The sequence below is a fragment of the Cajanus cajan genome, chromosome 5, assembly GCF_000230855.2.
Source record: "Cajanus cajan strain Asha chromosome 5, NIPB_CcT2T_4, whole genome shotgun sequence".
Classification (NCBI taxonomy): domain Eukaryota; kingdom Viridiplantae; phylum Streptophyta; class Magnoliopsida; order Fabales; family Fabaceae; genus Cajanus; species Cajanus cajan.
In genome coordinates, this window is record NC_138521.1 from 10,779,342 (window position 1) to 10,805,261 (window position 25,920).

Below are 25,920 nucleotides of genomic sequence, written 5' to 3' on the forward strand. Positions count from 1 at the left end.
GGGGAAAATGTGGTGGCAGAAACCTACAGCCATGGTCGTGGTTCACAGCCATGGCTATGGGGAAAAATGTGGTGGCAGAAACCTACAACCATGGTCGTAGAAAGGAAACTGAGCTAGCAGAAATCCAACGCTAAAGTGCTGATTTGAACGCTACAGAGGTGAGGGTAGATGACCGAATTTGGTCTTGAGGTCTTCATGAAAGTTGTATCCTTGGATATTAGATTTCCAATGGTGTTGGAATCACCTAAAAAGGAGGACTAGAGCTCCAGTTATGACCTTTTTAGTGAATAAAGGTCAAATTATCAGGATTTAGGCTAAGTGTTGTGGTTTTTAGAATTTTTAACAAGGTATATGATGTAATTAGGACTTGATGTCGTCATGAGAGTTGTAGTAAATCTTCTTATATTTCATATGAGATAAGGATGAGAGTGATTGGAGTAGTATAACTCCCTATGAGTTGTTTTATGTGAAGGTTGTCAGTGTAGAAATATGTGACTTTGATAAATTACATGTGATACATGTTGTATGATAGGTGAAATTAGTGAACATGATTAGCATGCTTGTATATATTGCATTTTGTGTGTTATAGGATGATGGTAATGAGCATTGATATGCTATCTTTGGGTACTTGAAATGGTGATAAGCATTGGTATGCTTTATATGTTTGATATATTATGTTGAATTTATTGTGAAGCATTGATATGCTATTATTGTATGAATTGTTAAGCATTGATATGCTATTCTTGATTGAGATGTTAAGCATTTGTATACTATACTTGATTAATGTTACTGATTTCTATATGCATTGACTAGATGTAATGTATATAGTATATGTATGGTGGGGTGTGGATGCTAAGAATGCGGTGTGAAATTATAGCATGATGACTAACTTAGGATTTGAGAAGAGAAAATTATTTTGAAAATTGAAGATCCCACATAAAGTATCTTGGAGTGGTGCTCGGGTAGGCCACTGTTTGGAAAAACCCTCCTTGAGTAAGTGTGTCTCTTGGAGTAGGTTTTGAGGTACGTTGAGTCTCCTCCAAATCTTTAGTTAGTGGTTGAGTAAGGTAGGAAGTCGAGGGCTACAACCCTTAACCAAGTACCTGGAACGGTTGCGTGGTTCCTTGAGGATAATCAATCGGTGAATTCCATGTGTGACTTGGTAATACATGTCAAGGTCGTGGTAAGCCTATACCCAGCTGTATTACTCTTGACAGTGGAACCAGACTTTTCTAGTGTAAGTGATGAGACTCGAGAAACCAAAGGGGGAATTGGTATCCCATTTTACTGTGATCGAGCCAGTGTTTTGAGCGTGAAAACGATTGGGTTGGTTCGATAGGGTGAAAATCACTTAGACTACTCATGTTGTTAGGAGATCTCCGTAGGTGAATGCATGACGATGCATTAGTCAATGTGTTTGCATATGATGTATGTTGAGATGTATTCATGTGTATTTGATGTCTTCTGGGACATGATTGGGTAAGGTACATGCTTGGTTGGGATGTGATTAGTTTTCATACAGGATATCTAGTGTGTTGTTGTATATGATAAACTTGTTTCTATATGTATATATTTTTTAAAATTCTAGCTTACCCTTTCTGTTTCCATGGTGGTATGGACTACGATAATTATACGTTGTATGAGAGCAGATCAGAACTAGGCTTGAGGAGTTGATGTGGACATGTGTTGTGATTTTTTTGATGGCGGTACTACTGATGTACCTTGTATAGGTGTGCTTGACTGACACTAGGATGTATGATTATTTTGAGATGACTGTATATATATCATGTTTATATTTGTTTGGTTTCTTTTTATATGCTCATGATACTTATATGTATGGTATATTTTCTTTTATTAATCTTGTACATTATATTTACTTAGCCTTAGTTGCTAGTGTTAGTGATTCCATAAAGTGTGGCGACTATGCCGAGTCATTACATGAATCAACACGATCCTTATTCCCAATGTTATATAGCATACAAAGTTAATTTTTGCGCGCCAACAATTGCATATTCAAACAATTTGAAGCAAATGAGACATTATCTGTGTTGGATCCGTAATCCAACGTTGGCTTTATATGTGAATAATTATATATTAAGAACATATAAAGTTATGTCAAATTAAAGTGATCTAATGACATATAAATTATCTTGACAGTTATGTATCTCAAAAGTTATGGGACTTTTAATGTACGATAACTAAAGGGTAATTCTATTTTGTGATGGGTAAAAATAAAAATACAAAAAGGTGATATAATTTTCTATAAATATGTTAGGTCCTAGATCACACGTTCGATTCTTTTCCTTTTTGGCATCCCATTATCATAAAGAAATAGAGAGATAATTAAATAGTTCTCTCAAGAGAGTATGTGTTGATCTGCAAGGTCAAACCACACAACTCTCTTATCATCATGAATTCATGTACGCTTTCGCTTATTGTTTCTAGTAATTAACATGATATAATTTTGTATTTTATATAGATGATAGTTTCATTAGAGGCTTAATTTTGGTTTTAACAATTAATGAAAGTCTTTAATAATTATTTTTTATTATTTAAAATATAAGAGTAAAATTGTCTAAAAAATATATACACTAAATCAAACTATCACCTTTATATATGTTATAAATATTTAGTCCTAATTTAAGAATATAACCTAATTATAAATAATTATATATATTAGAATGCATAAATATTATATATTAATATTTATTCGACTTAAGTTGAGTGTGAATATTTTTTATTTGATAGATAGAAAGAAAATAAATGAGAGGAAGTCTATAGAAAAATATGAAGAGAGAATAAATATATCAAAAAAGTAAAATAAATAAAAATTAATATATATAATTAGATTTATGTAGATTCGACGTTATTAGATAAATTAATTATAAAATAAAATTAATAATTGTGATTAGCTTAAAAAAATTGCAAAAATCAAAGAAGATTTACATAAATTAATTAGAGATATTATACATGTTAATAAATAAAATATGTATATATAATTTTGTTTTATTAATATATATATATATATATATATATATATATGCATATTTTAATTAAAGATAAAATAATTTAGAATAATTTATTAATTAAAAAGATATTTAAGAGTAAAATTTAAAATAAATTATTATATACATATTTATTAATTTATATATTTGAAATTTTATATTAACATTAATAGTAATACTTAATTATATTTTCTCTTTTAAAATATATATTTCATAATTAATGAAAATAATAATTTTTTAATATAAATATATTATAAAAAAAATACTTAACAATAATTTACATATAAAATTATTTAAGAATTTAAGAATTTTATTGGTTACTTTCTTACTTAATTTGATGTCATTGTATTTTCTTCATTTTTTAACAATATAAACGAATTTTTATAATTCATGAAAAATATTTATTAAAAGAGTCATAATTTTCCATAGTAAAATTCGTTGGAAATATCCATAAGAAAAAAAAAAAAATATATATATATATATATATATATATATATATATATATATATATATATATATATATATATATATTCATATCCATGAATAATATTTATCTGAAATTTTGATTTTTTTGGACAAATATAAATCTATTAATAAAAATTACTTATTTGTGGATTTTTAATATGTTAATAATTAACTTTTTTCAAGTAGTGGTTAGGTTTGAGCTTGTTTCCTATTTTTTTAAAGAAATACAATACGGAAATATTCATGTCATTACAAATTACAATCTTCCTATTTTGATAAAAAAAATTAAATGTTTTTTTTTGTTTTAAAATAACATAAAACATACTGAATTTTGTTACTATTTACTATTTTATAGGTGTACCACATAGTTACCTATTCCATCTTAGCCTATATTTATATTTATTTATAGAAAAGTATGTCTAAGCCGTAGGAAACAAATTTCTGAACATTTTATTTGTATCCCATCAATTCACATCAAATAACCATTGATTAATACTATCAAAGAGTCGTTTCAAACGAGAAAAAAATGTATAAAATTTAAAAAATGAAGCGACAAAAAATAGAAATAGAAAATTAGGTTTGTGAAACGAGTAACAAATATGCAATTAATTATATATATTTTTATACTGAATGATAAAATTAAACCTTACTATAATAAAAATCATAAAAGGGGTTGGAACAAGTAATCCACAATTCATTTCATTTGTGAAAAGAGGATCTGAAAGAGAGAGAATCAGTGGAAGAAGATGATCTATCGGAAGTGGAGTCTCCTTACCGGTCCGGCCACCATCCTCGGCGGCGTTGTTGCCACCATCGCCGCCGCAAACTTCATCTTCGTCAAGAACGTAAGCTCCTTTATTCCTGTTCCTCTTTTCAAATCCCATCACTCCCTTTGTGTACTTAATGCAACCCTTCTAGATTTGTTCCAAAGGAGCGATCTTGATTCATTTTTCTGGATTTGGGTGCTGGTTTAGGATCTGGGTTTTCAGTATTTTTAATTAAATTCTTGCCTTTGTTATATCGATAATTATGTATTCATTTTGATTTTTTTTAATGAAAATGAAATTAGGGTTTTATTAAATTTTAGTTGCCTCCATCGATTGGATTATGGAAGTTAATTGGGATGCTCTAGATCCTGTGGATGAGGATTCAGGGATTCCTCCAAAGAAAAATAAATCCTAAAGCCTATTATTGAGCTTGATAATGAGGTTTGTGTGGAGTACCTGTTTCTTATTGATCGATTTAGATATTGTAGTCAGGTGATTAATGGGCCGAACCGCCAAAGTATCAATCGGCATAACTATTCTTTTCATAACATAGAAAGGCAAATGAACCGGGTTTTTATCCTACTAGGTGAGGTTGCTTAGATGATTCACAACCAAAAAGTATGGAATTCTATCAAAAACTAAATTCTAAGCAAAATCCACTTTTAAGAAGTGCTTTTTCATATAACGTGTAGAGGTTGAGTTATATCTCTATACCCTTTTCTGTTGCATTTGCTGGTTGTTTAAAAGAGTGAAATATTATTAGGTGATTGTAATTTACTTCTTTTAATTGTACTTTACAGGATCCATTCCTCAAACCAGAGGAGAGGAAGTTTGAAAACCAACCTGCAACCAAGTAGGAGAAAAGACGAATGATGTCATCTAAACCCTGATTTATGAGCTCTATTTATTCGTTTTGCTAGACATGTTCTCTCTGGTTATAATAATAATGAGATTCTGAATGATGCCTGGATTCTGGAGCATGGACCCTTAGTTTAGAACTAACCTTCCAAAGTTCTAGAAAACTGGTTCATATTTCAGGGGTCCATACTTGTCTCTTTTGTACAATCAACAATGTTGACTGCAAATGTGCAATGTGGTTTCTGATCTTCCATTTGTTTCTTTTATCCATATGAATTTACTGTTATCATTTCAAAATTCACACCTTTCTCTGCTTATTGCTTGTATTTATTGACTTTTGTATCTCATAGGAGATGGCTTATAAAATTTAAGTCTAAGACTGATATCTGTGTCTTGCATATCTGATGATAGTTATCAAAATCTTACAATTCATTATTCAAATCTTAGGATTCAATACAATTCAACTACCTAGTACCTACCAATTCTTATCATAATATGAATATTAAATGACTTTGTATCTTACAATACATTAACGAATCTATGCAATTTTGTATCATAGATATGAATCATACAATTCAATGATTCACTATTATTTTTTGTTCTTTTACCGTTTCTCGTGAAAAAATTGAAAAGTTATATATGCTTAGGTTGTTAAATGAAGAAGAATTGAAAGAACATTTATGAATTTATTCTATTTGATTATTCTACTACTCTATTTTTCACATATTCGATGCTCTATTTAATTGCTTCGTTTACATTGGGCATTATATATCATCTATATGATATATTTGAAGTAATATTTTTTTAGGTTTAAATGTTTTTAGTTTTTTAAATTTAGGGTAAATTTATTTTTTGTCTCTCAAATTTAAAACTATTTTGTTTTAAGTCTGTAATTTAAAAAAAAATTATTTTTGTCTTTTAGGTCGCCAATAATATATGAAAGTGACAAATTGAAATAATTATGCGATATCGATTGAGTTTAATGTGATACTTTCATTTTTAGATACACTAATAGGTAGATTTTATACAATAATATTTGACATTTTTAACAAAATTTGAGTATAATGACTAAAATAAGATTTTTTTGAAATTACAGAGACTAAAAATATCAATTTTAAATTTGAGAAATTAAAATAAATTTATTTTAAATTTGATGGATTAAAAACATATTTAATTTCTTTTTATTGTTCTTGAACTTTATAATTTGATCCAAATTATGATTCACGGTTTAAAAATTAGCTCAGCAATTCACAATTTGAACCCTGATTTGATAACCTTGTATGTGATTAACTCAGCTTCAATAATAAGATGTCAAGACGTCTTATAAAATAGAAGTCCCACACAATTTTGGATACTGGCATTTATGGTGGCAGCTATGTAGCATCAATTCATTCCTTTATTTTTTCATGCAACCATATTCAAAAGTATTTTGTACCGATAGTTTAGAGTACTTCATTTGTATTGTTTCTGAAGTATCAAGTCTTCAAAGAAAGCTAAGATAATTTAATATAGCTACATATGAGACATAGAAGCATTGTGATATATAAACATAAAAGCATTATCTCAGTAAAAGAATTGAAATTGTTCTCTTTATGAATAATCTTAAGAAAGGAATGAGATTGATACTGTCTTTGTAGACAGTGGTTTATGATGACAATGATTTATAATTTTTATTGTTTATAGAAATGTCCAGGAAGTATGTTCTTAATTTGGATTTATAAAATTGTAATTATATATTTATTATGCTTTTTATATACATTGTATTATTATGTATCGTATCTGGACATCACAGGGTGTTAGTAATCCGCTACTGATTCTGATAGTGTTTATTTCAAATTGGATGTAATTCAACAAAGTAGCCCATAATCACAAGTATGGGTGTTTTATTGATGCCTTAATCAAAAATGCCATTTCATATTGTTCTATTTATTCATATATGAATCAAGGTTTGCAAGAAACTTGGCCGTAATACATGAAAAGTAAAATTTGCATTGGTCTCTGCAGCTTACTAAGCCAAGCAGCTTCAGCTTTATTCAATCCCGAGTCTTTATTGCTTCATCGAAGTATAAAAGTAAATAGGTGTATATTCCTCATAAAAGTTATGCTGAAAAGGACATAAGCTGAGTTTATACTTGAGTTTTCACTGCTTTGCAAGCTTTTATTACGCTATACAGTTCCATGTACAATCGGAGCCTCAACCTAATGGCTTTGTGTATAAACTACTCTTTGCAAACTAATAAAGGCATTGGAAGGAACTAACTACCATGCAGAAAAGAATACTGAATTTCAAATGATCATATTTGTAACCAGCTTCAAACCTTGATGATCCAGTGGCAGGACATTGTTTAACCATTGATTAGCATTTGCATTACTATATCATTCCATGAGTCAATTGGTCCTGGCAAACACCAATGTAGACAATCATTCTGGACTTTAGCATTCTTATCTTTTGCAAATGGCTGGAACTTCCTGTAGGGTCCTGGATGTCCATCTGGTCTCAGGAGTGAAAGGATAGTGGTGTCCAAAAGTTTCAAGTTCACCAGCCCTTGAGATCCTAGTGAAACAGCCTTCTCAAACTCTTCAAGTTCAATACCCCTCATAATGGAATCTACACCTATCATATGTATCTGACCCTCTTTGAAGGGTACAGTTCTGTTGCAATACCCTCCACTAAACCACTCTCCATTCTCAAAGTGGTCTGGTGTGGTGGTTCTGAAGAGAACAGTGGCTTTGTGGTTAGACTTTGTGAAGAACTTGAAAACTTCTTGTAGTACTTTGCGGTATGCATAGTCAAATCCTAGTTCTGTTAGATTCTTTCCAGGGCAGTAGTGGCAGCCTGTGACTGTGCTGTTTTCATGGTATATTGCAGTCTTGAGAAACCATTTTCCACCACCAATGACTACATAATCGAAATTCTTGTATTGGTTGGTCCACTGGTCGAGTTTGTCAAGATAAAGCTGTATCTCTGATGAGGTAACTCCATTCATGTCTTCAAATATAGCTGCTTTGACAAGGAAAGGGGTCCAGATTACTGAGAGTGTGAAGTTGTGAGAGCGAAATTTCCATATTTTTGATCTATATTCCTTGTCATGGTATGTCTCAACAGCTGGTTCCACCTGCAGAATAAAGTAATTGGAATTTGATCTAATAACCCTATTTGTAGGACCAAACAAATGAGTAACAGCAGACAAAACACGATGCCACAAATAGATTGCCTGGTATGTTTGTAGGGACAGAGCTAATGGCACTAATTCATGAAAGAAGCAATTGTAACAGAAAACTCAGTTAGACAAAGCCCCTAAACATTTTTTTTAAGTTCCTAGATCAAAACTAAGGACATGGTTATTATGAGTTATGGCAACAACAAATTGAGGAATATCCAATACAATAGGTTATTTTGTGATGGACATGGACACAACTTATTTTATCCACCACAGTAACTGTTATAATCGTGGAAGGTGAAATCTCAAAATTTCTATTATTCAAAGCTAATCTTGAAGGTTTGATCTACGGTGCACGTAGACAAGCCTTTCCACATTTGGTAGGTAAAGCTGCTTGGGAAAAGACACTATACTATTTGAGCCTTGAAGGGTGTGGACCAATTGTATAATACAAGCCACAGCTGTCTCCCACAAATGGAATCAACAGCTTTATTCACAATGAAAAGGATTATGTATAAAATGACAAGCTGTTGAACCTTAGTGCTCGTGAATCATAAAAGTGAAAACAACCATTAGATGATTGATTTTGACCATGATTCAAGATCGATGGACAAGACCCTCCTTAAACAATGTAGGTGCAACTACATAGTTAATATCATGCAATCACATGGCCTCATTTCAAGTTATTGAAATCTTGGCCTTTACTGATTTAAATACAGAGAAAAAAAACCACGAAATCATAAAGTGAAACAACCATTAGATGATTGATTTTGACCATGATTCAATATCGATGGACTAGACCCTCTATAAACAATGCAGGTGCAACTACATACAAGCACATGGCCTCATTTTAAATTATTGAAATCTTGGCCTTTACTAATTTAAATACAAATAAAAATATAAGAAAGGTAATGTCACACAAATTTCTTGAAAATAGGCTAGCAAAAGAAAGTGGAGTGAAGCACAAGTAATGTACACCTACTAAGCAAAAAATTATTAGATAGTTCTAAATTACACGATTCCTAATTAATTTTCAAATAATATGTAATTAAGTGTTATTGTTTTTTTCTCATAAATTGAAAAACTAAAATGCATGACATATAGTGATTGATCGGAATTATAAACACTAAGTAGTGCTGGACTAGTAAATAATTTCTCCTACCGAAAACTAATCAAGAATAAAATCTTTCAAATTGAAAAGGCCAATCATATCAAATTTGCAATCTGGTTAACTGAGGTAAAATTTACAATACCTTAGAGAGAATGCAAAGTAGGGACTGAACTTGGTTGCGGGAGATGGAATCACCAATAAAGGACATTGATTTATTTCTCATGAACCTAAGAAACTTTTTGGGATTAAACTTGGGCAATTCACAGCCTCGTGGGGTCCACCTCCAGTAAAGGTAATCTGAATCAGGACGTCCATTCTTCATACAATTTTGATGAGGCTCAATCACATGGCAGCTCTCGTTAGTGTACACTGGCCCAGATAGGTCTTGCACCCACTCTCCCACGAAAAGATCACATTTTTCTGCAACAAAACATTTGCAATGCACATCACCATTGGCATTATAAGCTAAGCACCAACATAAGCACTTGACATTACTTAAAACTTTATCTAACATTGTGCTGTCAAGAAAAAGAAGAACTAGTTGATATATATGATATATATGATATGGCATCATTTACTTAAATTAAATCCACAATCTTCTTCATCAGGAAGTAACCAATAATTTAAGTTGTGGTATTGGTTGCGGTTTTGTCGCGATCTTTGTTATCATAGACAAAGGTGGACACAATTGTGACCAGAAAAACCCCAAAAACCTTGATGCTGAAATCTTGCTAAGAAGGAAAGTAGAAACAAGTTACATAAGTTGAAATTTTGTCTTAACAATCATTTGAAGATCTGGTGAAGAAGAACACCAGTTCCCAAAATGTAGAAACAAGAAATCCTTGGTGGTTGGTTGGTACGTTCCATGACACCACCAACTGAAACAAAAACCATGAAAAGCCAGAAGATCTAAATGGCCCCAAGCAACTGAAATAAGAAGAAATTAGCATAAATGGGACCCTTTTTTTTTTTTCTTCTTCATTTTTGTGAATTTTTTTCCATAGACAAAATTTCATCTTTGAAACAATGAAACTCAAAAAAGACTTTCCACTCTCCATTTCATGCATGTCTCAAACAAAACAATAAACTCACCACAAAGAGAGGAAAATCATCTTACCATCCTTGGAGATTTGAGTCTGGTTAATCCCTGGAAAGTCATCAGAATCAGAATCCTTAAGATCAGGGGAAGATAAAACAGGGGAATCTGCTTTTAACTCTTCTAGAGGAGGAGGTGTCTCCACCACCACTGATGAAAAACTGAATGAATCCCACAAGAGAAGACGAACAGCAAGACCTACCAAGAAAATTGAGAGTCCTAACTTGACACAAACATGATTGTGCTTTTGAACGGAAAATGGTCCTGAATCAGACCTCACTCTCTTCACCATCTTGTATCAGCAACACCTAGATGCAACCACAAGCAAACTTTGCTACTTTCTCATGAAACGGTGCTGTTGAGTACTAAATTATTATAGAGAAATGGAAGCAACGGATTGTGGTGAAAAAGGAACCATTTTTTCTGCGTATTCCTTTTTGGGATAATAACGTATGCCGATGCTAAAACAGATTTTGTGACATGTACCATGTGGGAGCCATAAATGGTGAATATAAAACCAAAATAAATAATTTTATTTTTTTTAAAAGAGAAAAGAAGTTTGCAGTTTGCACCAAGCAGAACATGTTCCGTGTGTGTGAACTTCCTTTGACAGTGAAGAATGTGTGTCATTTGGTCCAACTGTCAAACAGAATGATAAGTTTTTTTAATCCATGTGCACGTGTGATGTTCAAAGATTTTTAACTTAAAACCATGATTTGGTAAATTTTATGCTGTGTTTTTGGCAAGTTTATTCATGTAGTTTTGTAACTACGATTTGTTGGACATGTAATGTAATTTTTCTCTCTCTCATGCACAGCACAATGGAAAGAAAAAGTGGGTTGATGTTGTAGGCTACCAACATTGCTTGTATTTGTTTGGATGAAACATGTTGCATGTCCTATGGTTGAGTAACATCAAAGGCATTGACTGTGTTACTTACTGTGTATCTGATCGATCATTGATGAAAATCACCAACTTTATTCACAGACATAACTCTTCACCTTTTCAATTTTCACAATTTCTGTGCTATTACATCATTTAGAAGCTTCTTGTGTATTCTGCTTTACAAATTCTTTAATATGTTGGGATTACTTTTGATGTCGGTGCTAATGACAACCAGGATTCCTATTTCCTTTTACACCATTTAATGATTTCTTTAATAAGTTTTACCCCATTAAATGATTGCTTATAAAAAAAATAAATAATTCATTTAATGATTTCTTTAACCTGATTAAAACAATCTGATAACAAACGGTTACCTACTTTTAATGAATATTACAGGCAAGGGACAGTTCGAGTTAAGAAGTAGTTTGTCAATTTATTTAAGACCGATTCATAGAACTAAAACAATTAAAATAATCAATTGAAATAGTAGTTGTGGAGTTTATTTTATTGACTTTTTTAATTGAACAATAAATTTTAATATCAATTTGACTCATATCGATAAATAAGTTATCAAAATGTAAGCCTCAACAGCTAGTCCTCTACCAATCATGACTGTTTATCATATTTTAATTTATTTGATGTTTTACTATAAAAAAAAACTGTTTCATTTTGATTATCAATTTATTCAATATCAATAAAGCTTAAAAATTCTATTATTTCCTTACCTATTTATTGTAAAGTGAGAAAATGTATAAAAAAAAAGAGTAAAAATAAAAGAGAATCTAATTCATATGAAAGATAAAGAATATAGTAAGAAATTGCACACCTTTTTTTTTAATTGTCTTTTTTTTAGAAGAATTTTATTTCTTATTTTCAAAGTTTAAGGCTATATAAATTATTTTCTTTGTCAATTATATTTATATATTTACTTAATTTTTAATTAATTTACACATTTATAACTAAAATGTATTTATTGTGAAGTATACATAAAAAAAAGTATAATAAGAAACTTCCAAACTATTTTATAAAAATGAAATTATTTATTATTGTAGTATTACATTTTTTGGTTTTTTTTTACGATACGAATTTGGCAATTAAACAAGATCACAACTACACTTGTGTTCAAAATTCTCCAAACAACTAACTGTTTTCTTAGGACAACCCTTACATAACCAAAATTTTCTATAAAAGGTGGTGTGAAATACTGAAAATTCCAAGGTGTCCAAGCTACAGAATGAAGTTTTTGGTGGATATTAAGGGTTTGGTATGATATGATGAACATTAATGGTCTTCATTCAATAGAGTCCTTTTGTGGGGACCAAATGTTTCATGCCTTATCTTCCAATTGAGAGGACAATAGAGCCCTTATGGCCCTTCACAAGGATCCTAATTTATTTTCTCCTCATATGTCGTGCACTGCATAACCAAAGTAAAACCTGTAAAGCTTGGAGCTAGCTCATACATCCCTTTCCTCCTTAATACTTAATTCATTATTAAAATGACAAACATAAGGACATAGTATGAATATATTTTTTACAATTCTCTTGTTAATCTTTTTAGTATTCTAATTACAAAAATTATTCGATTGAAAGATAAATATATTTAATGTTTTAAAAACATATGAAGTATATAATATTTTGTTTATTTAATTAATAAAAGTTAGTAAAAAGACATTGTAAGAAGTTTTAAAACTATTCAAATAAAATATAAAAAAAATGCTAACCATACTCTAATGCTGATTATTATTATAAATTTATTAAAAATTATAAAATTGTGAGTTGAGTAAGGCTTATTATATAACAAGTGAGAAGTATAAAATTTTGTAATTTTCAAATTTCAGTAGGCTTATATATGTTTGTGTTCCATATAATATACTCTTTTTTTTTGTTTTTGTAATTTTTTAAAATGGTTCTTGTAAAATTTATTTATTTTTATTTTGGTTCTTTTTATTTTATTTCTGTTCTTATAATATATATGCTTTCATTTTAGTCTCTAATGCTTTGTTCATTTTAGGTTAGTCCCTTTAAAAAAAAATAGTGGACATTACATATAAATTATTGACGTATTACAAAACAAAAAGGAAAAAATGTGTAAATTATAAAGACTAAAATAAAATAAGACTGATCAAAATTAAAAAATTAAAAAAAGAAGAAGAAAAAGAAAAAGAAACTTTACAATGACCACTTTAAAAAAATAATTTTATAAATGATAAAACAATAGTATATTACATGAATCAAGTTAATATTTAAATTTAATTTTAGTCAATAATAATGAGTATGTTGTTAATCTCTAGAAACAGAGCACATGAGACCCATCTTCACGAGCATGAGTCCATCACATATGTTGTTTGTCTCTTTGACAAGTATAAAAATATGTCTCTTTGACAAGTATAAGAAACACTTTAGTATATAAACAAATATACTCTACTAATTCTAAATAATATGGATCTCATTCTTTTGAAATACCTTATATACACATAAGTTTTTGCTTCTCGAAGAATATATACTTTTGTGTGTGTAAATATACAAGTGATTTAATACTTTGATGATATGGATGTCTCATCCTGTCATTCATGTGATGCATTAGCTACCAATCAGCTTCACAAGGCTCGTATTTAGATTCAATTAAGGATAATGAGAAGTTTGAAATAAAACAAGGAAAGAGACCAAAAAAAAAAAAAAAAAAAAGGAAGGCATGGACATTAATATTTAATATTGATGTGCATGTTTGGTTGTTTCTAAAAGGGGTATGGCTTATGAGTAAAGCATAAACAGTACTGTGAGGAATCCACCTCCGATCCAAAGCAATAGATCTAAACTGAAATGCTGCTTATTTGGTTTGTGGGTTGTGACTTGTGAGCTAATAATTCTGTCTAAACGTGCAACAGCTCCAAAACCAAAACCTTGTCTTTGTGCTTTTGTAGCGTACCTCATTCCTCAATCATTGTTTTGCTTTGCCTTTGTCCAGTTACATCTCTCACAAATTCTCACTCTGCAGTCTGCACCACTCAATTCCTGTCCCTACGAGGGAACCACCTACCAACTCAATTTTGTTTCCTATCATTTTTCTTTTACGAAATTTAGGTATAATATTATGAACTATATATAGACTTGAGTGAGTGTTAAAAGTTGGATAGATATGAAGTAATAAGTTATAATTTCAGTGTGATCATAGTACACAAAAATGAGAGGCATTTTTCTTTCCTTTTTTATTTATTTATATTATTGTTCAATTGAAATTGCACTTTGTTAACTCATGCTAAATCCTAGTAATATTGAACAAAATAATTCATACAATATTGTTTCTTGTATCTATTTTTCCATCACATCCAAAATTTATCTTTTTTATTCATACAAATTATACATATATCATTTCTCTATCTTCAATACTAACTTTTAATGCATCAGTAATTCAAATGAAATCTTGTCCTTTTCCTATATTTTTTTTCTTACAAAACTCTATTAAAGCAATAAAACCTATGCAAAATTTAAGACATATTTAACTTGAAAAATTAAAATGTGGTAAATTTATAAAATACTTCAATTTAAATTTATCGTTAATACATCACTTATAGAAGCTTTCTCACTTTACAAAAATAAAAGAGTTGAATAATAACTTACACTTACAGGTGGACCACCAGCGTGAAGTGTTTCAATCTCTACGAATAATAATCCACGAATTTGAATGGTTTGTTAAAGGATAAAGAAATCCATACATAGTAGTCACGTTGGCTTTTCAAAAATATATAAATAAATAAATTGTTCTTACCTGTTATTGTGGCTGACATATTAAGATACAACTACCGTGTAAATTGATCAAAGAATATATTACATTGTTTTCCACATGATCAGATTCTGGACCAAAAGCAAGATTGCGAGCACAAATTGTTTATGCTCTTTTTTGGTAACATATATAAGAATAACAAAATTTGTTGAGTACAAGAATGACAAATATACATATTATATATAAATAATCTATGCAAATCACGTGGAAAATCGTTTGAATCTTCCCAGGAGCGGACAGAAGAAAATTGAAGTAAAAGAAATCATGAAAACATTCAAAATTTTCCCATGATCTGATCTGAAGTAATGTTTCCAATTTTGCAGAAGGATGGTGGAAAAAAAAAAATCTCAAATCTCAGCAGAAATTATATTGCTACACTTCTATTATGCAGCTGCTCTTGGTACTTTCATGCCAAATCCACGCCTTTCTTTCTCCACTCTGTCAAATTGTAAAGACAACAGGATTAACAACTATCCTGATGGTAAGAATTAAAATGATGTCATTATGTAAGAATCAAGTGCAAGGACCATATTCATTGAAGGGGTAAAAGTAACAACCGAGAGAAGCAATCATAAGCTTATGACAATTTTAAAGAAAGATAAACAAATTCTTTCTTCTTAAGCCTCACAGCAATCATCATATTGATATCCTGGATTGAAATAACCAGTACTAGGCAGATTGATCATCATAGTTTTATGATTAAACATCATAAATAGAGTAGTAGAAACATCTTAAGTATATGTATATCCGCCTCCTTAAGCACACCAAAATGATCCAAAAAACCCTTGTGTTGCTTGTTACAAATCATGCACCCCCATCCCATATAAATTCATATTGATTTGCGTTGTTTGCTTATTAACCTAGGAATCCTCTAAGCCAAGTCAAAATATCTTAAGGAGACAAACAGGTATGTGCAAAAATTCATCCTGATCTTATTATGGTGTTAATACTTAATATGCAACAGTCAATATGTTGACTGCTAGGATAAAACTTAAAAACAAGCATGGGTTGTTAACAATAGGTAACCAGTATTTTATTATCTCCAAGTAATAAATAGAAACACAAGGACAATGAAACAAAAGAGATAGTCAATCTCTAGATAGATGGAATAGAATCATCAGAAACCAGAAAGCCAGAAATTCGGCACTTACGTTGGTGCAAGTTTCCCAAGGCTGTCTAGCTCTTCTCCTGTGTCTTCATCCAGGATTCTCCCAGAAATTTCGATGATATAAGATCTATTGCTGTCACGAGGAAGTCCTCTACGAGAAAGCAAATCTAAGTCTTTTTGGTGAAGTTCCCTGCCATTTACAAAAACACCAGTATTTCCACCAGCACATTTATCTGGCATGGGATGCTGGAACTCTTCTATGAATGGCTGCAAGAGAAACTAACGTATTAATTTATGTTGATCAGATTATAGGCATAAGAGAAATGAAGTGTGCAAGTATAACTTACCATAATTATTCCAAGACATGGCCCATCCATGACACCCCAAAATCCAGCCCGGAAATCATACCTAAGGAAGCAAAAGTGTATAAGCAATAGATTACTAGTTTACTACACTACATAAGCAAACAGTTTAAAATTTAAAACTTCCCTTCTAAGCTGTGATAAAATGATACAAGTGTGTTTGGAAAAGCTGTGAAAATTAGATTATTTCAATAATCAATTATATGAATAATCGATTATTGCTATAATCAATTATAATCAAAATGAAATTTTGTTTTGATAAATCTGTGAAAAAGCGATTTTAAAATACTTAATTTCGTTTGGATACAACAAAAAAAGTCAGTTTTTATGTAGTAACACAGTTTCAAAAAAAGTCAGCTTTTATGTAGTAACACAGTTTCAAAGGAAAAAAACTTGAAAATAATTATACGCTTCAAATTTTTATCTTCTTAAAAACAACTTATTTTTTTTAAGAAATAAAGCTATTTACAAATTTAAGTTGTTGACCTAAACATACAGCTTATTTTGCAAACAGCTTTTTTCCTGAAAAAAGAGCTGAAAGTGGGAAAATCAATCTTTCCCAAACATGTTCGTAAAAGACATGTTAAATTATCAAATTTAATGTTATTTTGTCAATGAATACACTGTAGATGATAAGAACTTAACTGAGTCTACTACATTAAACTATTTGAAAAAGTATATAAAAGCAAAGAACCTATTTTCAATAGCTTAACTGATTTTGAACCCCCACCATACAATTTGTTAAAAAACATTATTTTGATCCCTTATACAATTCTCTTCATGCGAGTATTTTGATCTATGTCAGCCTAAGATAGTAGACTGTAAAGTATACTAACCAGTAATTTCCTGGTTGGATTGGTCCAGCTAGCTTTTCAGCCTTTTTAATCACACGATCTGGTATGGGTTGTCCATTTACAGTAACATTACTTTTGCTGCTATCTCTCTTGATAATGTTTGCTAAAAATGATTCACCCCTTTTGTTAGACCTTGGATGATCGTGTTCTCCACTTGCATCACCAGAATCCTGGGAGACCCCAGTGTTAGAATAATCATGGACATCCATCTCAGATGCAAGCACTACCTCTTTCAATGAATTTTTCCTTGAGGCATTCTTTTCAATATTTTCCTTCCCTTGATCTGAGCGATTACTTTGATTACCTTTCCCTAATCGACTTACAGCATTGTTATTGCACGAGCCAGAAGGTGGAGGAGATTGATCAGAGGATTTAGATGGCTGATGAATGGACTTATTAGTAGCTTCACTTGGTGCATTCATAACTTCTGGACTATTTTCATCATCAGAGGTACTGGGAGATGATGAAGAATGAAAACTTTGCATCTCCCTAGACTTGCTAGAGTTCAAGCTTGGTTCAGCAGCCAGCACAGGAGATTCTCTATCAACTGAGTGAAAATCATAACCAGAATAATCATCAGATGAGAAGTTCACAGCACTGGTGTTAGCATCACCACGGGAATGGGACAAATGACTATTCACAACCTCATTAGCAGTATCATCAATCCTCGTGGAAGTGGCACTATCCTCCGTTTCTGAATGAAGACAAATAACTAGCTTCTTATTGATGACAGAAAATTTTATTTCTGAAGAACAAACCCCACATCGCATTTTTTGCTTATGATTTTTCTCCATGACCAGTGTCTTTTTAGGCAGTTGCAGCAACTCAAAGCAATTATGACATGTGAAGAAAGGAGAACCACCAGCTATAGGAAGGCAATGCCTACTACCATTAGCAGGCACTACTTTTCGAGGATGGCTTCGAACAAAACCATTCATCTCAGACTTGTAGTCTCTATGCCATCTTGTATGCATTTTATTTTCATGCAAACTCACAGCAGGAATGGCAGTTCTAGAATTATGAACATGCGGACCAACTGCTCCTGGGATATCATGACGGTACAACATAGGATCATTTGGGGCAGGGGTATGAGGGAATCTGCTGTTAATGAATGCAGCAGGTGGTGCAGGCACAGAACCTCTTCTTTTGTTGTCATAGCAACGAAAACAAGAGCAAGAAGGTGGGTGAAGCATAGCATTAAGTGCATATGGATCATATGATTCAGGACCAGTATCAACATAGTGCCCGGGAAAGTAAGGATGCATTGGTTTTTGAGGGAATTGATGAGGTAAAGGGTGTGAACCTTTCATCATTTGAGGTACAAAAGGATCCCCATATCCAGGAACATAGTTTGGATTGTGCATGGAAGGGTGGAAGTTGGGCATGGCCATTTCATGACCACTTGAATAAGCATATGGATCATGATGATAATTGAAATAAGGGGGGCCTGCCAAGCGTTTATCAGGGCCAAAGAATTGTCTCGAGGTCCTGTTCACCGTAGATGATCCATCTGGAAGCCAAGTTTCATGGCCATTATAAGGATCTGGAGGAACCATCTTACCCTCAGGAAGAACCTTTTCTTTTGGATTATTAGCCAACTCAGAAGACTTGCTCAGCTGGTTTGATAACTCATCCAGCTTCCTTAATATCTCAGCTCGGTCTTGCTCAAGGTGCTGAACCCTATTCATACCATCCATGTCCTTACAATTCCTCCATTGTTCCCCATAAGGAAAACTTGAATAGCTATTTGAAGATCCCTCTTCAGGATAATTCAAAGTGGGAAATCTAACACCCTCTATATCAGCTTGTGGCTTTCTCCAAAACCCCTCCATCTCACCTCTCTCCCCATTTGGCCAATTAGACATTCTCCCATAGAATTGGTCCCGTCCCATTTGAGGCTTCTGCTCATGATGCTCCCTTCCTATTGATTTACCCCTTTTGTCCTTATTGACATCAAAACCATTCTCCAAAATCCCTTTCTCATCCCCATCTTTGGAATCATCCAAAAACCTCTCATTTCCTTTATTTGGTTTCCCCAAATCCCTTCTTTGATCCTGCTTGGAGAAACCACCATTGGACCTAACATCAACATCTGAATTATCACCCAGATCAACTACCCCTTTCCCCAAGAAACTTACTGGTTTACCATGTGCTCCTCCACCTTGTCCCTCATCCGTAGCCTCCCACAACCTACCACCTTCGGAACCTTTAAGCTTTCCTGCAAAGGAAAACAAAGTGGAAACCACAATAAGAAATCAGGATACCCAACCCCTTTTCATGCCTTTGACCTTTGAACACAAAAGATCCTAATTTCACCAAACCAAAACACTAAACTCTCAATACAGTTAATTAGCACAAAACAAAAAACTCCAAAGCACATTTAATCAAACCACGCCTTATGGTAAATTTAAGAAGAGAGGGATATGAAGAAAGGGTACCTCGAAGAACAGTATCACAACCACCACATTGATAAACAGTGTAATTGGCAAGTTCAGGAAGGACATTTTGACACTTGGGGCACCTCACCAGACGCAACATGGCTGAGTCCTCCATTGCTGAATTGAACTGAGCGATAATACACAAAACAAACACAAGCACACGAAGGGTGTCTAACCAAGCACCATCACCAAACAAAGAAGAAGAAGCAGCAGAATCCTCTTAGACCCAGATATTATTATGATAGAACTTTCACGTAGAGGTCCAAAAGGAAGTGTTTGGCCTCTTGGAAACAACAACAAACTCAGAAAATGAAGTGACCAAAGTGGTGGGGTGGGGAAGGAAGAGAGAGAGGGTGTGTTTTGTGCTTTTTCTTTTGCTGATGATTTTCCTTTCGGGGTTTTTTCTCAGAATCCAAACAACAAGAGACCAAAAACCGAAAAAGGGGAGTAATGAAGAGAAAGCACAGTGGGGACAAAATTTCCTCTGAGAATCTTAGAACCTTGCAAAATGGATTCTTTCATTCCATATCAGGGTTACTGAAAAAAAAAAAAGAAAAAAAAAGATCGCAACTTTATTCATGCCTTTGAGTTTTAGACAGCAAAATAGTAATATAGAAACATTGTTTAAGGTTGTACGGAGTGGTGTTAGTTGGGCTACAAGGAGAAATGCAAAACCAAATAATTGTGTTTCTGTCTACAACCAAATCGAAGCATGCGGTTTCTTTGTTAAGATTAATTTTGAAGTAAAACAATTTATGTTTAGGTGATTTTATTTTAAAAATTATGTAACTTGTTCATGTTAACACATTATTATTTCTTATTGTTTTGAATTAAACTGAGGTTTAGAGACAAAATTAAGTTATCAACAAGTAATTGATACAACTAGACATAGTTCTTTCAAAAAAAAAATTCTAAATAGAAAAAATATCATCGAGAGAATAAATTTATGATAGAAATTAATTATCAATAAAATTAATCATTCTTATATAGTTGTTGAAAAAGAGACAATAAAATTTAAGTAATAATAAGCAAAAATTACTACTTTTACTAAAATTACATTTACATGAGTCAATATCAATCCTTTTATGGGACAAAACGAAACTGAAACCAAGTCATTGCAAGGAATCTATTTGGCTGCACTGCATTTGCGGTTACTTGTGCATGCGTTTGTTGGTTTCCAATTCCATGTCAAAGGAATTGGAAATGGTCTCCGAAAGCGCGCAAAGTGAGACACGCTTGAGGAGAGCTTTCATTTCACTATTTCCACACGCAGAGCAATCACATTACATTACGTTACTAATTTGTCTACGTGTTGAGTCATAAAAGGGCAAATAACTAACGACCAACATTTATCATGAGAAGAAGTGACATATTTAAATAAACATCACAATAAGAACGCTAACAATGTAGAAAGTTTAAAAAAAAAAAATCATTTCATAAATTGTAAAACCTATCAAATTTTATGATTTTTTTTTATAAAAATTCAATTAGAAAAGATATGTTCATAAGAATATTCTTAACTTTCTGAAATCACAATTTATGAGCTTAATAAGTATTACTATAAGCAGAAATAATTAAAGTAGATTAAGAGAGTGTTTTATTTATTACATGGATGATATTAAAATGGGATGGTTGATTGAAAAGGAAAAGTGTTGAAGGGCGTAAGTAAAGATTGGTGATAAAGTTTTAATGAGAGGTGGGTGTTGCAAAAATGTAGAAGGAAGGATGTGGGTCCCATGACCATGCATTTGCAGCAGTGTTGGGTGGCCCTCTTCTTTATTGATCTTTCTTTCATTTCTTCTGATATGCATGTATTGAATCTATCACCTTTCCCTTTCTCTATTACCGACATGTTTTTGACTTTCCCTCTTGGAATTTGCGGATCCAGTTCACACTATTTTATTTTTCAATTTAATATTAATATATATAGAGAGGTTAAATATCTAATTTGGTCTCTTTTAATATTTTAGTTTTAATTTAATCTCACTTTAATTTTTAGTTTCAATTTGGTCCCTAATAATTTAAATTACTGCAATGTCGGACCTTCCGTTCAAATTTCTTAAACAGAGTTTTGGTCACGTGGCATCCACGTAGATGCATAGGTGGATGCCAAATTATCTAGAACCAGAACGATCCGTTCTAAAATCAGAACGGTCCGTTCTGACTGTACTCGTGGTGTGTTAATGTTGTATTTGGAACGGCCTGTTCCAGATGCATTAGTTAACACACAACGAGTGCAAGCAGAACGGACCGTTCTGAAACTAGAACGAGTAGTTCTGGTTCTAGAACGGGTGAACGGGTCGTTCCAGGACGCCAATCACATACTTGCATTCAACAAAATGCAGCAATGTGGTTCAAAGATTGAAAATAAAAATTCATAACATAACATAAATTCAATGACTGAAATATGGTTCAGAGACTGAAAACAAAAATTCATAACATAACATATACTAAAAAAGTTCAAAGAAATTACTGAGTCATTTCATTATTGACTGTATAGTGTTGATTTGGTAGTAAGTGGTTCACTTTAGTTTGATTAACAATGAAATAAAACATGTCACCATTGTCCTTAGTGATACACTGCATTGCATAACAAGTATTATAATTAATACTTCTAGGAGCTCCTATATCTTGTAATTGGTCCAGAAATGGTGTATAGCCCAAATGTTTAGCAATTGAAGTTATAAATCCCCCATTGACAATATTACCAATTCCAGTGTTTGAAATGCTTTGCACCTTGAATTTTTTTTTCCTTGCATGATTCACAACCGTGATTTAGAATCACGGGTGTGAACTATAATCATTGACCGTTTGTGTTAGGCGTTTTGGAACTAGAACGGTCCGTTCTGGTTCCAAATGCATTAAAGAAATTTGGCGTTGCATCTACGTGGCATCCACGTGACCAACAGTTAACTTCGTTTAAGAAATTTGGACGGAAGGTCCGACATTACAGTAATTTAAATTATTAGGGACCAAATTGAAACCAAAAATTAAAATAAGACTAAATTGAAACTTTAAAATATTATAAGAGACCAAATTAGGTATTTAACATATATATATATATATATATATATATAAGTTTGACTAATCTTACAAAATTTATTTATAAGTTTAGATTATCTTTCACTTATACATTCTATTTGAGTCTTAAATGTTATTAATATGTTTTTTTTAACACACTTATTTTTATTGGTTAATGTTTATTAAAAATTACAAAATTAAAAGAGAGTTGGTCATTAAATAGGATATAAAACTCATCAATTTTTATATTTTTTTAATAAATTTTAATCAATTAAAAAGATTGTTTAAAAAAGTATATTGTTAACATTTTTTGTCTTATATTTAATTGATATAAGATTTAAGCTTTTCTAAATATATTTTTTCATGCAGTTTTTCCTAATCCAACTTCTTCATGTTCTATATGATTAGGTTTGGTATGTAAATAAATCGTGAGCGATCATATTTAATGAATCTAGATAAACTTTGATATACAAATAAGTCATTGATTTGGATAATATTGAATTCAATTCCCTTAATTAAGATTTTAGGTTCGAGATTTATGAATAGAAAAAGAAGTAGTTAAGAAGGAAAACTGTTTCGCATGTGGTTTAATAAACCTGACAACAATCAATAATAGTTAGGATATAAGTTTTGATATGATCTTAAAAATGTGGTTTATAAGTTCTATTCAACCATACAAAATTGATTTTTAAGGTAATAATTTTTATATACTGATCTTATCTCTTTCAAAAGGTTAATTTATTCATGAAATTATTTTGAATTTAAATTTAAATTTAAAATAATTATTTTATTAATTACAAGATTTATACCCTCATCAATATCAACTTTAATGAGTACAATAACATAATCGTTATAGTTTTAATTAATTTTAAATAATCAAATGTTTTAAAATTAATCATTTTTAATTTACATAATTAATTATAGACACAACAACGTTCCTTTTATGTAAGAGTTAGATGTACTAAACATTGTTTTTCTTCTAATTGGTTTATCTATGTTCTCTCTTTTTTTGGGTGAATTCTATATCTTTAATCTAACATCCAAAAGATTATGTTGTATCCTAAAAACTTCAAAATTTGTGAATAAACCCTTTGGAACAATACATTACACATCTTAAAAATTCAGATGAATTTATATCATCAACATCTATAGACAACAATCTAAAGAATTTCCAATTGTATATTGCAATGTATGACATTTTGTTGAGACAAAATTATTTAAGCGTGTTAGAGTTCACCACTGTGAGAGCTGAAAACAAGATTCGAAGCAGAACACAAGGAACGAGATGAAATGAGCATGCATGCATTGTGACATTCAAGACATTGTGAATGAAACAAAACTATGTCACTGGGCTCACACCAAAAATCAGGGAAATGAAAGGTGAAAAACCATTCAGGTATGCTTTCTCTTTTAAATAAATATATGATTTCCGGCACCGTGGATATTATTTATACTTTTGACTTTTGTGAACTTCAACCAGAGACTTTAAATTAAAAGTCTTTTTTTTTTTTAGAAGTATTGAGAATGGAATTATTTTGATAATACTATTTTTATGAATAAATAAGTGCAAGATGGTGTTAGAAAATATGTAAGTAATTAATTTTTGAGATTTTTTTATATAGAAAGAATTAATTATTAATATTGGTTCTCATAAATGAGATAATACTCATTTTAGAACCAATATTATTATATATGTGGATAAGTTTGTGGTATGATGGTAATAGTGATATGAACCTTTTGAGTTTAACTCTTAATAGTTATTGTCATTTATGACATGGATTAATAAATATGTTGTGAAATTGTTAACAATTCTAACTAACATGATTGGTTATAGTGCTAAATATGTTATCCATATTACAAATTTTACATAACTTGAGATGTTATAAAGATGTCATAAATTATGGTATTTAACATTATGGATTTTTCATTGTATTAGAAAATACAATGATGATTAATTGAGTTTAGGATCCATATGAGACAAAATCTCCTAATGTTGTGTGATTACATTTTGTTGTAGTGAAATTAATTTGAGATTAACTAAATATAATTGTTGAATTAGAGTTTGTTATTCTGGAAATGATTGATTATGAGACTTAGTGATTGATAACCTCTTAACAAATATTTTGTTGAGAATATAAATTCAAGAAATGATGTGATGTAATAATTACTTAAAAAAATTAAAAATTATTAGTGTAGTCAATAATGGATTTGACTAATCTTTTAACTTTAAACTCCTATGAAAGATATTATTTACGAAACATTGTGAGTTATTTACAAATATTAAGGGAAATGAGATTTTTTTTAAGTCACTTAAAACAAACAATGATGGTAACCCAACTCTTTTTTATTGAAGATCCCATGAAGAATGTTCAATAGGAAAAACAAGTCACTTGGTAATTTTGTTAGCACTAAAATTGATTTTAATCAATTTTAATTTTTTAATCTCTTTCTTTGGTGTAAAAAAGTGCTAAAGTTGCATTAATAAGAAGATAATCTTTACGGTAAGCTTTATGTGAAAAAGTTTGACCTTTTATAAAGATTTTAATGATTTTTATATCCCTTTATGTGTGATGTATGATTTGTAGCATACACTTGATGAAATCACTTATGAGTGTCAAGTGAGATGCCTGCACGGGATGCTAGTGAGATTTCTAGAGGACTCGCAAATATCGAGTGCACATATGGCTTGAAAGCGTAATACAATGATAATGGCAAGGATTATGAAGGTGCATTATGATTGGTTAACATTCGATACACACTAAGTGTTTTGGTTCAATAATTTGCTACATTCACTACAATGTGTATTAAGTTTTATCAATCTATATCTAATTTAATAACTTGTTATACCATATCTGATGCATTACATTGTATGAGAACCCATAATTTTCTTTTAAACCTTTTGAAATATGTGAAATATTACTGTACATTATGAGATATTTCAAAATATTAATTTATTTATGAAATTATTTTGAATTTAAATTTAAATTCAAATAACTATTTTATTAA

The 25,920-nt window shown here is 31.1% G+C and overlaps 2 protein-coding genes and 1 long non-coding RNA gene across 3 annotated transcripts; 1 reads left to right on the plus strand and 2 right to left on the minus strand.

Annotated features, from left to right (window-relative positions):
- Nucleotides 1-3,651: 3,651 nt before the first annotated feature.
- Nucleotides 3,652-5,348, plus strand: LOC109809162 (uncharacterized). Its single transcript, XR_002240655.3, has 2 exons — nt 3,652-4,315; nt 5,038-5,348. It is a non-coding gene; the product is annotated as an uncharacterized LOC109809162 (long non-coding RNA).
- A 1,811-nt stretch (nt 5,349-7,159) lies between these two features.
- Nucleotides 7,160-11,011, minus strand: LOC109794187 (protein trichome birefringence-like 25). The gene is made up of 3 exons (XM_020353660.3): nt 10,485-11,011; nt 9,510-9,787; nt 7,160-8,211 (listed from the first exon to the last, which is right to left on the minus strand). The coding sequence occupies exons 1-3, from the start codon at nt 10,753-10,755 to the stop codon at nt 7,441-7,443; spliced, it is 1,320 nt and encodes a 439-aa protein (XP_020209249.1). The 5' UTR covers nt 10,756-11,011; the 3' UTR covers nt 7,160-7,440.
- Nucleotides 11,012-15,136: 4,125 nt separating this feature from the next.
- LOC109808142 (uncharacterized) lies at nt 15,137-20,618 on the minus strand. Its single transcript, XM_020371008.3, has 5 exons — nt 19,894-20,618; nt 17,438-19,673; nt 16,587-16,647; nt 16,283-16,506; nt 15,137-15,569 (listed from the first exon to the last, which is right to left on the minus strand). Exons 1-5 carry the CDS (start codon nt 20,006-20,008, stop codon nt 15,515-15,517), a joined length of 2,691 nt encoding a protein of 896 aa, XP_020226597.2. The 5' UTR covers nt 20,009-20,618; the 3' UTR covers nt 15,137-15,514.
- Nucleotides 20,619-25,920: the final 5,302 nt, after the last annotated feature.